General features: G+C 36.3%; 1 protein-coding gene across 11 annotated transcripts in view; it reads left to right on the top strand.

Moving 5' to 3' along the window:
- Gria4 (glutamate ionotropic receptor AMPA type subunit 4) overlaps nucleotides 1-16270 on the top strand; it is a 397921-nt gene that overhangs the window by 323043 nt on the left and 58608 nt on the right. For 10 of the 11 annotated variants that reach the window (XM_037207784.1, XM_037207785.1, XM_037207786.1 and 7 more), the window contains 3 exons: nucleotides 548-715; nucleotides 1828-1932; nucleotides 9944-10054. In XM_037207784.1, coding sequence (XP_037063679.1) covers nucleotides 548-715; nucleotides 1828-1932; nucleotides 9944-10054 — 384 coding nt within the window. Of the gene's footprint in view, nucleotides 1-547; nucleotides 716-1827; nucleotides 1933-9943; nucleotides 10055-11366; nucleotides 12586-16270 lie in introns of those variants that run through there. The other variant, XM_037207794.1, reaches the window with a different exon arrangement.

Consider the following 16270-nt stretch of genomic DNA (forward strand, 5'->3'; position numbering starts at 1 on the left):
AGGTGCTTACACTGTTGAGGTTGAACAAAATAGATGTTATTCCTAGCATTACGTTTCTCAATAACAACAAACAATTCCTCTGGGAGACTAAACATAGATATTTCATTTGCAAAGCAAATCTCAGAGAACACTGCTAGGAAACATCAGGGGAAAGGAAAGAACAAGACAACAAAGCCCTCCTAGACCTAAGCCACCTCAATGCAGGATTTAAGAACACTGTGTAGTATCCATCCTTTAGCTGTTTATACTTAAACACAATATAAAGTTTTAACCTGAGGCCTTTCTTCTTCAATGATGGAAATTGGTGCTTTAAGGTCTCTATTTTCAGATTGAGTTTTCTCCTTTAAAATTAAGAAAAATAAGATGTGGTATGCAGTCTTTGTGTTAAAGTAAGAACAGATATTTCCAAAACCAGTATCAATAAATTATCAGTATCATGTTGGCTCTTGGGAAAAGATAGAGTTTTTGTCACAAACCCACAGAGAACCAGATTGTTCATTGTGCTAGACTTTAACATCTGCTTTTATACACACTTTAACATGCTCAGTACACCTCTGCTCTGACTTACGATGGTGTTCTGGTGATGGCTGAAACTTTCCGAAGTCTCAGGAGACAGAAAATTGATATTTCAAGGAGAGGAAATGCTGGGGATTGTCTGGCAAACCCTGCTGCTCCCTGGGGCCAGGGAATTGACATGGAGAGAACACTGAAACAGGTAACTCATCCTTTTGCTTTTCTGTATGATCTTTTATAAGCATGGTATGTTACAAAAAAACTTATTCATCTGAGCATTAATGTCTATTACAATTTCCACATTAATATATCAAGCCTTCTACAATGTCAAAACATTTTTAGATGGAACCTCAATGTTTATTCCTTATATAGATGTGTTTCAAGATAACATGGCAAAACCAAAAAGGTCTAGAATTATGAAGGGGCTCAGTGCAGACACATTTGGTTAGCAAGAACTTGTGCTCCATAAAGTAGCTCAAGGACCCAGCCTGGCAGAACAGCTGCCATTTTGAATGAACAGGTTGTTGTTGTAGGGAAGTGTTGACATGACAAATGAATGCCTCGTTTCAACAATGGCATTTGCATCTGCTTACAACTTATACACCAGAAAGCATCATTAGCTTCATTAGCCATAAGGAGTCCAGAAAATATAAACCTATGTTATAAAAGAAGAAGAAATATTTGTCAGAGCTAAGAACTGCTTCAAGGCATCTTTAACTTTCGGAAAATGCTAGTTTTATTCTTTATACCAACACAAACAATATGTTTCAAGTAATAAGTATTAAAGATATTATATGTAAGAATTATTTAACTCCTCTGAAATGTAATAAGTTCAAAGTGTAAGTTAAATGAATGAGAATCAAAAGACAATTTGGAATCCAGTGCACTTGGATATTTTCAAATAATGTATTTTTAGCTCTTTATATCTTAATTCAATGTTAGCCAGAACAATATGGTCTCTCATGGGGATGCTAGTTACATAAGCTACTGTGTAGATATATAGAAGAAACTGAAGATTGACTCTAAGAAGATACAATTCTGTTCTATAAAGGATATTTCAATATTGGGAAATAATTATGTTAGTTAAAATGAAAACTTTATAATACAAAAAAATTCATCTTCTAGATGTAGAGCAAAATAGTTTTTAATGTCCTTTCATATTCCTCCTCCAAGTTCCATCAGTAGCTCAAGCATTCCAGAAAGTCGATTGTAGCTTTAATTCCACAGCCTTCTATGATCCTTAGCCTAGTAGTAGGATATTTCCTAAAGTGAAGCTGCAAATGAATATGTGTATGTTTTCTTCTTCCTTCACAGGTTCGAATTCAAGGACTGACTGGGAATGTTCAGTTTGACCACTATGGACGTAGAGTTAATTACACAATGGATGTATTTGAACTAAAAAGCACAGGACCTAGAAAGGTGAGCTACAACTTAACTAAAAAATGAAAATTGTTTTCTTATTTTGCATGTGACACTATTAAAGGCTTATAGAAGAAAGAAAGCTTCATGCTCTAAATTTGCATTTTTAAGTGATACTTTCAACTGGTACTTTCTTGTTGGTCTATGCTGAGATAAATGCTTATGGCATAAATTATTAATGATGTCACAAAATGAAACAGTTAACTTGTCACTATGCCTTTTAACTCACAAGGGGAGCAATGTGGCAAGGGAAACTTGACAAACAAATTTTGGAAACAAAATTGACTCTACAGGAAAGAACACTACACAGTAAAGATGCCCATATATGATCTGTGAGTCATTTGAAGGCAACTCTACTAAGGAGTGGGTGTACTTCAAACACATGTAGGTTCTGGAAGTGGCCTGGCCAACTCAAACAAACAAAGGAAAGCAGAAGGAAGATAGTCACTGGGCAAAGGATAGAGAAAAACACCTGAGTCCAGAAAAGTGATGGTGTCAGAATCTTACACTTGGAAAACATCTTAGCATCATTTCTGTTACTATGAAAAAAAAATGCCCTGAAAAAGAAACTTAAAAAAGAAAGAGTTTATTCTGCTTACAGTTACAAGTTACAGTTCCTCATTGACCACAAATACAGGCAGCAACTTGAAGTAAGTCACATGATACCCACAGCCAAGAGAGACAATGATATGCATGTTGTTTGTTTGCATGCTTGTGCTCAGCTCTACTGGCCCACTCTCACACAGTTCAGAAGCAAGCCCTCATATGAAATAGTGCTGCCCTTGGTGGGCTGAGTCTTCTCATATCAATTAAGACAACCCTCATCTAGACAATCCCTCATTGAGAGTCTGTTCCCTATTGGTTCTGGTTGTATAAAGTTGACAATTAAAAATGACCATCACAGAAAAGAAGCTTTATAGTTCTCGGACATGAGGACTCACATCACCTATCTTTCCAGCATGCCCAAAACAATCTACATCCGAGCTACCCAAACTTTTCCTCTTAAGACCACTTTCTATCTGAGACATGTTTATGTGAAGCCGTTATATAAGACAGGCAAACAAATTGAACATTTATTGACTATAACTCAGAAAGAACTTCATATTTAAAAATTCTTTAGTACAGCTATAATTTCATTATTTATGCATACTAATTAGATGGACCTGCTTCACTACTTTTACATGAAACATTAAATCTAGTCTGAAAAAGTGCCTTTTTCCTCACATTTATCAATGTTTTTGATTTTGTACACATCAATGCTGAGAACACTGGATTGCATAAATATACAGTACAAAATGTCAGCAGTATGTTTCAAGACATGTCTGTTTTAAAACACTTTTGAAATTGCTGGAAATCCTGTCCTAGTCTCAGGCTAAAATTCATCCAACAATTTTTGTGAAAATCAAGTCAGCAGTTCAAGCAGAAACTTTGAAAATCAAACCATGTATGAGTTAGGAGTGGTAGAACATGCCTGTAACCCCAATGCTCAGGCGGCAATAAGAACTCTATCCAGAGTTACAGGTCATCCTCAACTATATAAGAAGCAGCAGGAGAGTCTAAGCTACATGAAACCCTGTCTCAAAATCTAAGTAAATAATAAATCATTCTAACACATTGATATCTACAAGTTATGGAAGGATATGAGAAAATAATGGGTATTTGTTTTCCATAATTAAGCCATTATATTTCTATAAGATCAAAAACTTTTATATGTACAGTAATAACACTTTAATGAATAGCATATAGAAGTCTGAAATCTGAGCCAAGGTTTTTCAGCAGAATGTAATGGTATCACTTGGCATTACGGCTTGTGGTACAAAGTGCTCATGTTGTGTATTTAGAAACCAAGGCTGCAGTGAAGTCACAATGAGGCAACATAAGCAGGTGCTTCCAGCAAAACCTTCATTCACTGCACATTGGATTTTGAACTAAGATGTGGTCACTGAAGGTCAGAAACTTTTTATTGGTGTCTTTTTTTGCAGCTCCCATATTCACTTACACTAGTAAGCCACTGCTTAAGAAGCTGAGTTTAGCCAGGCATGTTGCATGCATTTGATCCCAGCACTGGACGCTAGCGTTGTCTACAGAGTGCGTTTCAAGACAGCCAGGGCTACACAATGAGAAGCTGTGTAAATAAATAAATAAATAAATAAATAAATAAATAAATAAATAAATAAGTAAGTAAGTAAATAAGTAAGTAAGTAAGTAAGTAAATAAGTAAATAAATGGAATGAAGAAGAAGAGGAGGAGAGGAAGAGATAGCCCCTCGGCTGGGCTTTATGTCATGGAGCCATATAATCTTACAACAGTAGTTTGTTTTAAACATTATATGATGAGTGATACATAGGATTCTTAACTTCCTCTTTTCTGTAGGATTGTCTAGGAAGCCAGGAAAGAGAGATGTTAAAGTTAGCTTCTAAAAACTCTTTTTCAACATTTGGCTGTTTTTTGATTATGTATAATAGCTACAATTTATGGAAGCCCTGCTTTGTTTTAAGCACCCAGATATGATGCTTTATATAATGCAATCTTCATAGTCAGCCTATTGCTTGGATTTTACTATATTTCTTACTCTTAAATGATAAAACTATGCCATAATACATTTTTGTATCCTGTAGAAAAAAAATTTATTCAAATATATGTGACCCTAGAATCTTCCAACACAGTGCTTTGCCTAAAAAAACCCTGATTGAAGAATTTCATTTAAAGAAAGCTAGGATATGCAGTCCATTTGTTGGTTAAAGAGAAGGCATATGGCATTGTAAAAGGAAAAGGCCACTCATCACTGGAGAAAATTATCACCAAGGCAGGCTGAAAAGAGGATGTGAGGTTTAAAGTTAGCTGTAGAGATAGAGACTAGATAGGTAGACATAGCAGAGGCAACAACAGCAGGACATTCAAGGGCATGTATAGAAATGGCAATGGCTTTCCCAGTGCCTTGCTCTAGTCTATCACGTGGGTGTGCGTCTGGAACTGTGTGCAAGGGAGAGATGTGCTACTGCTACACAATGCAGCTCTAGCTTGATGGCCACATGGTGACATCTCCTTGCCTGTAGTCTGCCCACTGCTACATAGAAAATTTCAGGTCAACAAATTCAAGTCAGGGAGTAAGGGAATTGGGTGGTATCTCAGCCACATTAGCAGGCTCCTTGAGTAAAAGAAGGAGATAAACTTCCCAAGAAGAAATTCTGGGACTTCCTTCTCCTGGCACATTGCCAGCCTCTCTGTGAGCTATGGTGCTGACAGAGTATTCCATAGACAACTAAAATTGTTGACTCCTGGGTAGGCAGAAGGAAGAGAAGCCACCTTCCTTTCATACAACAAACCTTGCAGAGCTGGTTGACTAAGCGGAAACTTTTTAAAATGCAAAAGATGATCTTTTATTTTATAAAACAGTAACTATCGCTAGGCACATGGCTCTTAATAAAATTGAAAGAATAGGAAGAGGAAACAGGTGTTAGCCCCCAGTAATACTTTGTGGGCTATTAATACTACTGAATCTTTTCGTGGCCTGTCAACCACAGTGGTAACTAGAACTAAGATGTCTCGAGGAGGAACTTAAGGAGTGAGTTGGGAGAGTGATGCTAGCTTCACACCCAGCTGAAATCCAGCCAAGACTCTTAAAAGAAAAATGAAGCGTGAAATGGTGCAGGCTTATCTGTATTCGTTTTCCCAGTGGCAATGATCAGCAAGGCTGTGTGTCAGGAATATTGAACTTAAAAATGAGCTACCTAGATAGTGTGAGAAACACTATGCTTGTGAAACTATATGGTGTGTCTGAGAAGTGAGCAATCATTCTTGTAAATTGAATACTTGCCAGTGAGGGAGAAAGCTTTGAACATAGATCAGAGAGGCAACCCATCAACTTATCTGGCTTCTGTGGCAGGAAACCTGATTGAGCATCTCATTAAACCGAAGCACATGGTTTTCTGAACCAGGTCCCTAGATAAATGGAATCTTCTTGCTTACCACCCCCATGGCTCCAGAGGGTGTGTTCCATGGCTACTATTGTAGGGGTTCAGGAAATCATAATGGTAAAATTTCATTTGTTGAGATTAGGTTATATGCTGGGCACTATAATGGAACACTAATATTCATTTCCACATTTAATTCTCATAACAGTGTGAGAATAATGCATTCTTCTCAACTTACACAGAGCTAGGACCAAAAAAAAATTAAGTAGCCTGTTCGGGGAGAGCCAGCTCAAAGAGGTAGTATTGGAGAGAAAAGAAAACTCCAGTGGTTCCAGAGCCGGTTCTCTTGGCTACTTTGTAGCAGCAGTCCCCCACGCTGGAAGATTTCCTTTGAGATCTGGTGTGAAGATGAAGTTAGACATTTCAGGACAGGGCTGGTTGAAGTAGCTCTCTAAGTCACCAACTGTAGTAGAAATAGATATTCCTCTGTGCTAAAACACCCAACCATACCTTATTCTGCAGGCCAAGTCTACACACAGGGTTTTACTTATACATTATATTATATCTAGTGTTGTATCTGGTTAACATTGTTATATTTGAGGAAAAAATTAACCTTCTGGACTACAAAGATATATATTTTCTGACATATATTGCAAGTTTAGTGATTTAAATATTTCCAGATTTTTCTGTGCATTAATATGAAATTATTTTCAATCTCTAGGAAAGCATTACTAATTAGTAGTTTAACAGATGAGATCAGGTAAGACAAACACTAGTTTAAAAAAAAAGGCATAGTGTAATGGAATAGAAAGAGAAATCCAGCTCTACCTCAAACTTCAGCATGTTTCTCTGAAATGATATGTATAATTTATAACTTTCCAATAACTTTTAAAAAATAAATAAAAGGTATTTATTTAGACTGGATGTCTATGGTAGGCTTTCTTTTTTCATTGGAATTACATGTAGATATAAAGCAAAACATTGAACTTTAATTTATTATCTTAATTTCCAGCACTTCTGAATCATTTATCCTCTTGGGAAGGATCATTATGCAATATTTCAAAGACTTAGAAATAATTGTGAATATTTCAAAATGAGCCCCAGGTCCATGGTTCTTTTCCCAATGGGATTCATTAATAAAGAAACAACTCTTCTCGCTTGAAAATGGGCTGCAGTGATCTTCAGGTTTGGCTGTATGTTAATAGAGTGCCAAGTTGTAAAACCCTCTATGAGCATACAAACCTGTCCTGTGGGAAAGGGAGTTACAAGAAGCCACTGAGATAGTTTTAAGTGCATGTAGGAATCAAAGAAAAGAGGGGTTTCAAAATTATTTTTAAGTGAATTTTTTTCTTAGAATTGCTACATGCCCTCTAGACATATATATACATGGACAATTGAAAGTAATTGTGGAATTTATATGTACTATAATTTCTAGTTAAAATCTTTTTGATTTATCTATTCATTTTGAGTTCTGTTTGCACCACTTGTGAATAATTATCTCTCTTTGGCAATACTAATGCTTTGTTGGAGTATGTTCTTATGTACTAATATGGCAGATAAGACATTTGGCAGAGCAAGAGCGCTTTCTAGACCACAGTAGATCAGACATTGACTGCAGACCCATGAGCAAGTACACACATTTTTATGGGGCCTGGGCTTTATGAACATTAAGAAGTGAAGCTTGGCAATCACTCACTTTTGGAAGCCATGCAACATACAAGCAAAAATGTAAAGATTTAGCCGGGCCTTGGTGGCACATGCCTTTAATCCCAGCACTCAGGAGGCAAAGGCAGGCGGATCTCTGTGAGTTCGAGGCCAGCCTGGTCTACAAAGCAAGTTCCAGGAAAGGCCCAAAGCTACACAGAGAAACCCTGTCTTGAAAAACCAAAAAAAAAAAAAGTAAGGATTTGGTATCATACAAGCTTCAGTTCTCTCTGTACTGGATTGTAATCTTGGACAATTTGTTTAGCCTCCACAAAGGACCTTAATAGCAAATGCATAGACAATCATAACAACAAATAACACTATGCATAGTAACTTTAGCAGGCATAGAATAACACACATCACATAGAGGTATGTCCAAGAGCAGCATTCTTTGTATGGTAGCCATTGTTGTCCTCCAATGGTAGAAGCCAATCAGTGCATCCTCAATTTCCAGTAATATTCCATTGTCATACTTCATCTTAAAAAAGGTACTAACCCCTTAATTTATTTTATATAGAAGTATTTCACATACATAAATGAGAAAATAGTATGAACTATGTCTTAGTTGGGTTTCTATTGTTATGGCAAAATACCATGGCCAAAAACAAGCTGAGGAAGAAAGGGCTTGTTTGATTTACACGTCAGCATTGCTGTTCAACACTGAAGGAGGTCAGGACAGGAACTCAAACAGGGCAGGATCCTGGAGTGTAGGAGCTGATGTGGAGGCCATGGAGGGATGCTGCTCACTGGTTTTCTTCCCCTTAGCATCTTATAGAACTGAATACCAACAGCCCAGGGATGATAACACCCACAATGGGCTGGGTCCTCCTGCATTAACCAATAATTGAGAAAATGTCAAGGAGACATTTCCTCAGCTGAGGCTCCTTCCTCTCTGATGTGTCTAGCTTGTGTCAAGTTGACACACAAAACCACCCAGTAGAAATTGCTAGTGTGTGAATGTGTGTGATGTGTGCAAACTAATTAGTGCAGGTGTGAGCACCTATACACAAGTAGAGAAGCCAGAGGAAGACCCCAGGAATTCTGCTCTATCACTCCACACCTTATTCCCTTGAGACAGGGTCTTCCTCTAAACCTGGAGCTAGACTAACAGCTAACAAGCACCAGTGATACTCCTGTCTCCATCCATCCTCCACAAGTAAGGGTACAGTCACATGCATAGCCATGAAATGCCTTTTACATGGGTGCTAGGCCTCCAAATTTAGGTACTCACACTTGCTTACCCAGTAATCTCGTCCACTAAGGCATTTCCCTAGCCCCAAATACTAAGATATTTAAAGTCAAAGCACAAATTGAAATGTAAGCTTTAAAAAATGAAAATATTATATATTAATATCCATTTGCAATGCAGTTAACATTTCAGAAAATGAATTCTCTTGTAGTAGTTACATAACATCAAGCCAAAACATAATCCAGATTACTATTTACAAATAAATTTCTTTTGTCTAAAATATGGCTGTTTGCTTTAGTGTATGTTCTATAGTTTTCTTGATGAAGTTGTATAAATTAATTTTAGGCAGTGCTGGCCCATCTCACTAGATGAGAGGATCAAAATGCCCAAGGTTCTAGGCATTTGAATGGGAGGTGTCTCTCCCATTCAAAACCACAGCTTCCCTTGAGTACTTAATGACTCTGACTTTGCTAAACATATAATAAGGTAGTGTCTTTAACACTGAGAAAACTGTCTCACAGTTTTAACTTAAACACCTACAATGCAACCACTATACCTAAGGCTCTGGGGCTATCATGAAACAAGGAACAGAAAGACTATAAGAGCCAGAGGACTAGGACACCTGTTAGGCGACAGTGTCTTCTGTATTTGACAGAGAAGCTCCACCCATGAACTCTCAGCAATATTGCTGCAAGACCAGCATAATGATAGCACCAGTTGTAATGCCAACATGGACAGAGGAAGTCCACATAGCCCACACCTAGATGAAGAGATGCAGGTAGTCAATACTTGCAAAGAGAAGGAGAATCAATTTCCTCAAGGGATGAGCTCCCACACATGTTGTCCAGTCCCAAGTGATTAGTCTTTTGCACATGCACATATGAGCAAAGCTAAAAGGACACAGTAGGTTGTATATATGTGTGTACATACATTCTACAATAATAATTAAGGAAGAAATCATAAATTTTCAAGGACACTGGAGAAGTCTGTGGAGAAGGAGAATGCCAGGGATAATGTAGATGAAGTATGTCTGTATTAAATTCTAAAAAAATATATAATTATTAATTTTTAAAAGACAATTCTTAATGTACCTGAATTTTAAGTTTGCATTGGATGCTCACTAGCTCGTAGCAGTCACTATCCCAAGGAGGACTCTAGTGAGCACTTCTATGCTGTGTTTTCAATTAGCTTCTCTATCTGGCAGGTTGGCTACTGGAATGATATGGATAAATTAGTCTTGATTCAAGACATACCCACTCTCGGCAATGACACAGCAGCTATTGAGAACAGAACAGTTGTTGTAACCACAATTATGGTGAGTTTTGGTGTATGCTTTATAATGTTCTGTCTTATCCACAGGCAAATTTAGCTCCCTAGCTATGGTAAGGGGATGCAAGCTGAATCTTAGTAGTGACTTGAGTGCTTTGACCCACCCAAGTCTACCGAGGCATTGAATAGACCTGTCCCAAGCTTGGACACACTAAGCTCTTTCATTGCCCTTATTTGTTACTTTTCGTTGCAATGTTTTTCTTGAGGGAAAAAATTGACTCAAATGTTAAAAATTAAGACTGTGAAACTGAAGTTGAAAGTGTTTGAAGTTCTAAGACCCCAGCTCTGAACAATGAATGTGAGGAAGTCAAGCTTCAGTCGAATCCTAAAAGCATCAGTGGAAATACCTTATTCTCAGTGTTTTCAGAAGCATCAATGAAATAAATAATTATTAGTAGTGTTTAAATGATTGTTTCAGGTCATTGTGGGAGAGTGATCTGTCTTGTCTGTTTCTAGTCACAAGAATGTGAATGTGTATATTTTAATAGTACTTTTTTTATATAGCCAAATGCTTGATAAATTGATTTTGTTTTTTATGTAAAAAGACATTTCCACCCACTGCTTATTTTTCTTATTGACATATATAATTAAATGAACTTCTTGGAATCAAGAAAAATGCAATTATTTCATTTGACCATATCATAAAATTTAAAATGCTCTAAATTTTAAGGCTCCTACTTCAAGGAGTTCTTGTGGAATTGCCTTTAAATTATAGAATATTCAATATCTATATATGTGTTTATCTTCTAAAGACAAACATGACCTTTATAGTTGGTGGTAGTCAAAGGAGATCATCAGTTGGTGATTGTTTATACCTTATGTGAGATCCCAGGTCCTCAGCTAACTCTTTCTATAGGCAAAATATGTTATCAGTTATTTATAGAAACTCCTATTTTAAATAAAATGGAAGTCTTTGTGTAAGTTAACTTTTAGCTTACATAATTTCAATTTTTAGTTTTAGGGTTTTAGTAATGTCAAAATATTTCTAAAGTTGACACTGAAATCAAAGCATGCAAATACCAAAAAGACGCATTCGCCTCTTGCAATCATTTATGCCTGTTTTTGATAACCAGTTAGCAATTTAATGTAATCTGGCAAGCCTTGATTGGGAGTTGATTATTTTAGAATGCAAACCCACCAACAGCAGTGTTTGTATAAATTTTCTGACTTAACTGTGTAATATTTGCATGGGACTTGAAAAGCTGGATATACATATATATGTGCATATATATTTCTTTTCCTTAAAAAAAGACACAGTAATGGAAATTCATACTTCAGTACAGTCCTCCTCTTTTCAGCCTCTGATGAAGAATCCTATTTTAAGAAATTGACCAAGAAAGACAAGAGTTCCACGCTGTTCGACTGTTCCTAACTAAGGCTCAAGTCTTGTTCTCCTGAGTAGTAAATTTAAGCTTATTTTTCATGTGGGATTCTTCTTGGATAACCAACTCTGGACTACCAGAAAACAGTTATTAAATGTGTGTTTGTGTGTGTGTGTGTGTGTGTGTGTGTGTGTGTGTGTGAGACTTTTATGAGCTATTTGAACAAAAGACGATTTAATCCTCAGTCCTTACCATTCTCAAGAAAATAGATGTTGAAAAATAATAAACAAATGATTCTGATATGCCCATTCCTGTATCAAATATGAAGTCATTGTATATGATCAGCTCTCTAAGGGTAGATTTCTTCAAAGTAAAACTCTGAATTTATGTGCTTGCTTTCTGAATATATATACAATTGTTTGCTTTAGAATCTTTTGAAATGTTGCCTGTTCTGTGAAAAGAATGAATGATATATTTTAAGGGTGTAATGTAGAGTCTTCTTCACTTGATCTGTTACAAAAGATGCAATTTGTAATTCCTAGTGTCAAATTACAGAATTGATTTCCCAAGCACTGCTAGTCTTCAGAAAGCATGATATCAATAACAAAGTTTAAAAAGTGACTGAAAAGAAGTTGTGAACATATATATGTAAAATTCTGTTTGCTTGATAGTGATAATATTTTTGTTATCAAAATAGTGTATATGAGTAGTATCTGTCTTCCATAGAACTGTCATCTTCATTTAAATCATTCCCTTGATATTTACAATAGCATAACTGTTCCATAATGCCAAAACAAAACAGAAAATCCTAGACATCCCTTTTAAAGTGTTTATCGAACTTGATTCTGTTCTAAAGCATTAACTTAGGATCTAGGACAAGTCCCTCACCTCAATTACTTGGAAATAAGTATGATTCCCTTTAGCTGAGAAGATACTGATAACTGCATGTAATAATCCCCCCATATTCAACTGAATAAACTCAATATAGATGGAGTTGGCTAGAGGTTGCAATGAGTCTGATACAGAGATCTAGATACCGAGCCAGCTAAGAATGAGCTCTGGCAAGCATGGTCTTCTCTTCTAAACGGGTGCAGTATTGCTGAATTCACTCTCTTCTCTGTGTATGCTGTGTTTATATGCTGATATACTGTTGTGATATATGTTTTGTTAAATAAAATTGATTGAGAAATTCAGATATCCATTCAGAAATACTTACTGAGCGTCTGTTATGTGCCAGGCACAGTGTTAGACCCTGCGGATATGTCAGAAGTGACTCCTACACTCAAAGAAATTTATATTATAGAAAAAATACATAATTCATTACTATGACAGCTCTCAATCCAAAATAAAATGTGCTATTATTATGTTCATGCTGTTGAAATTTATTTTTCTTTGCAAGTATTGTATGTCTACAATGGATCTTTGTTTTCAAGATGAATTTACTCTACTTAAACACAACTATGTCAAACATATTGACTATGACAAAGCTAATCTAAATAGGAAACAATTTGCAATTACACAAACTTTTATCTTTAATTCTTACTGACTAAAAATTAAGTAAAAACCATAATATTCATGAGATTGGGTACATAGAGATTTCATTTTCTGTAGACAAATAACAACTGCAAACAACCTCAGGAAGCCAAATCTAAACCGTGCAAATTGAAGTCTAGCTGTTGTGATAAAAAACAGTTTCTGCAGATTCAGGAAGTGTGGAGAGTACATTCCCTGTATTCGCAGCACCTCCTTGGCTACAGACTCTGGAGGAAATAAATCCATTCTAGAGAGAACATATTTTACTCTTCAGTGCCTTGCGCTATGAGTTAATAATGCTTATTGTATGTTACTTAGCTAAGGTGACATTTTATACTATATTACGAGTACACAATTCTTTAGGGAATATTTCCATAAAGTCAAGTTTATTCACTATAGCATCAGAATGGTATTTCAAACATGAACTGATTTTATGTAATCACTCCATCTTCCTTAGTTTACCTTTTTTACAACTTTAAAATACATTTTCTAATTATCAGAGTTATGTAAACATTTTTAGCTATTTTATATAAGTACACATGTATAAGAAGTATACCTATATCCATAATATATGTATTTGTAGATATGAAATGTAAACAAAAATAGAAATGTATTCATTTTCTTTGCCACACCAAATATTAATTCCCCCTTCCTCCAAAGGGCTTTTAGCAACAAAGTTTGTTTTAAAAAAAAAAGTTTTGCCAGGCGGTGGCGGCACACGCCTTTAATCCCAGCCCTCAGGAGGCAGAGGCAGGTGGATCTTTGTGAGTTTGAGGCCAGCCTGGTCTACAGAGCAAGATCCAGGAAAGGTGCAAAGCTACACAGAGAAACCCTGTCTCGAAAAAGAAAAAAAAAAAAGTTTTACCTTGAAACTGTGACCCTTAAATTTGCATATTTTTTTCTTCTTCTTTTTTTTTTCCCTTGGTTTTTGGTTTTTCAAAACAGGGTTTCTCTGTGTATTCTGAGCTGTCCTCAAATTTGATCTGATCAGGCTCACCTCAAACTCCCAGAGATCCACCTGTTTCTGCCTTTAGAGTACTAAGATTAAAGGTGTGTCCAACCACTGTCCAGCCAACTCATTTGCTTCTAAATTGAATAAGGAAGACTTTCATTTCCATTTTCCTTAATTTTGTTCATAGGACTAAATTGTCAATTTTTTTTAAGAGTCTTTGGAAAGAAGCAAATGTCCATACAGGAAACATGGGATAAGATTCCAATGTTACTATTTTTCCCATTTCCAATATTTTTTTCAATGATTGTTTATAATGGTGATATTTACAAACTGGTAGTTTTTGTGCTAAGTATCTGGTTTCAAAGGTATTGATTTTGCTAACTTCCAATAATTCAAAAATAACACTTCAGTAGGGGAAATGTATTCTGTTGATTATATTAAATTTAATTGAATTCAGCTTCAAAATCATTTTAATTCATTCATGGCAAAATTTTCATAAGCAAAGCCTAGTGTTGTGGCTTCAGGCTGAGATTGGTTCCCTTCCCATGTAACTCAGAAGGTGTAGAACACCATCCATTGCAGGAATTTTCTCAATGAATGAATGGCTGGGACGGAGTGACACCAGCAGAATCACGTATGGTCCCACAGATCACAGTGGTTGGAGATGCAAAAGCAAGGATTGCATTTCTCTCCTCTGACATTCCATTGCTAATAAAAGATGAACACTGAGGATTCTGTATGGCTACTTCACAAAGATGTCCCACAAATCCTCCCACCCCAGATACCTCATAGGGTTTATTTTATATTGCATTGAGGGTATTTGGTGTTTTGTTCACCCGTAGTAACCCTAAAACTTGATATAAAACTTCCCCAGTATACAAAGCTTTAAGAGCTTCCAGCAGATAATTTGTTGCAAAGGAGGCTGAGAGCTAATGATTTGTGACTCCCATGGATTTAATGTGAAAGAAAAGCAGGTGGAAACACTCGGGAATCTGCTAGAGGTTTACAAAATGTCCCCAGCCTTCCTCTACCTTTGCTCGCTCTCCCTGTCCCCTAGCATGTAGTCATTTTGTTTTTCTTTTGCTATATGCATCTGTGAGTCTGAATGTCATCTAGCTGTTAAATAGAACCTTCAGTAAGCTGAACAGTTTTCCAACCTTAATTGGCATGGTTGGCAGGAAACAAAGACTTGAGAGGAGCAGCTGTCCAGAAGGAAACAGGGAAAAAAATGAAAGAGAATCCTAAATAAATACTTGACTCTCACATACATATGCCTCCAACGGACAGATCACCTGTTTACTAGGAGTCAGTATTTACTTTCATTTTGAATGTATGAATCATTATATTCTAACATAACTTCTTAGTCATAATGTTCCTAGTCGTAAAATGATGATTGGGAGATTAGTGCAGTTACTGCAAATGAAAACTTTTTAATCTACTTTCTTTCTTTCTTTTTTTTTTTTTTTTTTTGGTTTTTCGAGACAGGGTTTCTCTGTGTAGCTTTGCGCCTTTTCCTGGAACTCACTTGGTAGCCCAGGCTGGCCTTGAACTCACAGAGATCTGCCTGGTTCTGCCTCCCGAGTGCTGGGATTAAAGGCGTGTGCCACCACCGCCCGGCTAATCTACTTTCTTTACTCAAAATGTCATAAAAATTGCATTGCCTGATGGTACAGAAAAATATTTCTTTAATTTTGTTCCCTCTATTGTTAAATCATATGAAGTCCCAATTTTGCAAGTCTCTTGATAGATATTATAAACAACTGCAAGAGTTTCCAGATGTTTCGAAAATAAAAACCTGACTCCCATTTCTGTCACTTGTTAACCAAGTGAAATTGGATATTCACTTAACCTCCTTGACTCTCAGTTTTCCTGTCTGTAAGATGAGACATGCTTACTTCAACACAAAATGTAAATGAAAGTATGTAGCTCAAGAATTCAACATTGTACCTGGCACAAAGGAAACACAGAGTCAGGAAGAGAAATTACTTTTTACAGTAAGTCTGCTGTTCTTACCACTAGTATCCCTTTACTCTTATCACAGAGAATTTACAATCATCTTGATACAAGGAGACAAAGGACAAATCATGTCTTGTTTTGTTCTGTTTTGAAGGCCTATCTTCCAGTAAATTGCCTGGCACAAAACAGGTACTTAATAAAGGCTTGATTAAATAATAAACTTACAGCTTTTCATTAAGCAACTATTTACCATGTTAGAAAAATTGATTAGATTATGGGCAAACCAAAGAAATGCATACAAAATTAATGCAGTAATGTGCTTACTAGAGGGGTAAAATTCCTCAGTGTTCAAGTACACAAAACACTTTCAGCTTTATCCTCAACTTTAGTGACACTTGAGAGTACTAACATAGCTTGCTCCACTTAAGTAATCTAACTG

This window comes from Peromyscus leucopus, chromosome 7 (genome assembly GCF_004664715.2).
Source record: "Peromyscus leucopus breed LL Stock chromosome 7, UCI_PerLeu_2.1, whole genome shotgun sequence".
In the NCBI taxonomy this organism is placed as follows: domain Eukaryota; kingdom Metazoa; phylum Chordata; class Mammalia; order Rodentia; family Cricetidae; genus Peromyscus; species Peromyscus leucopus.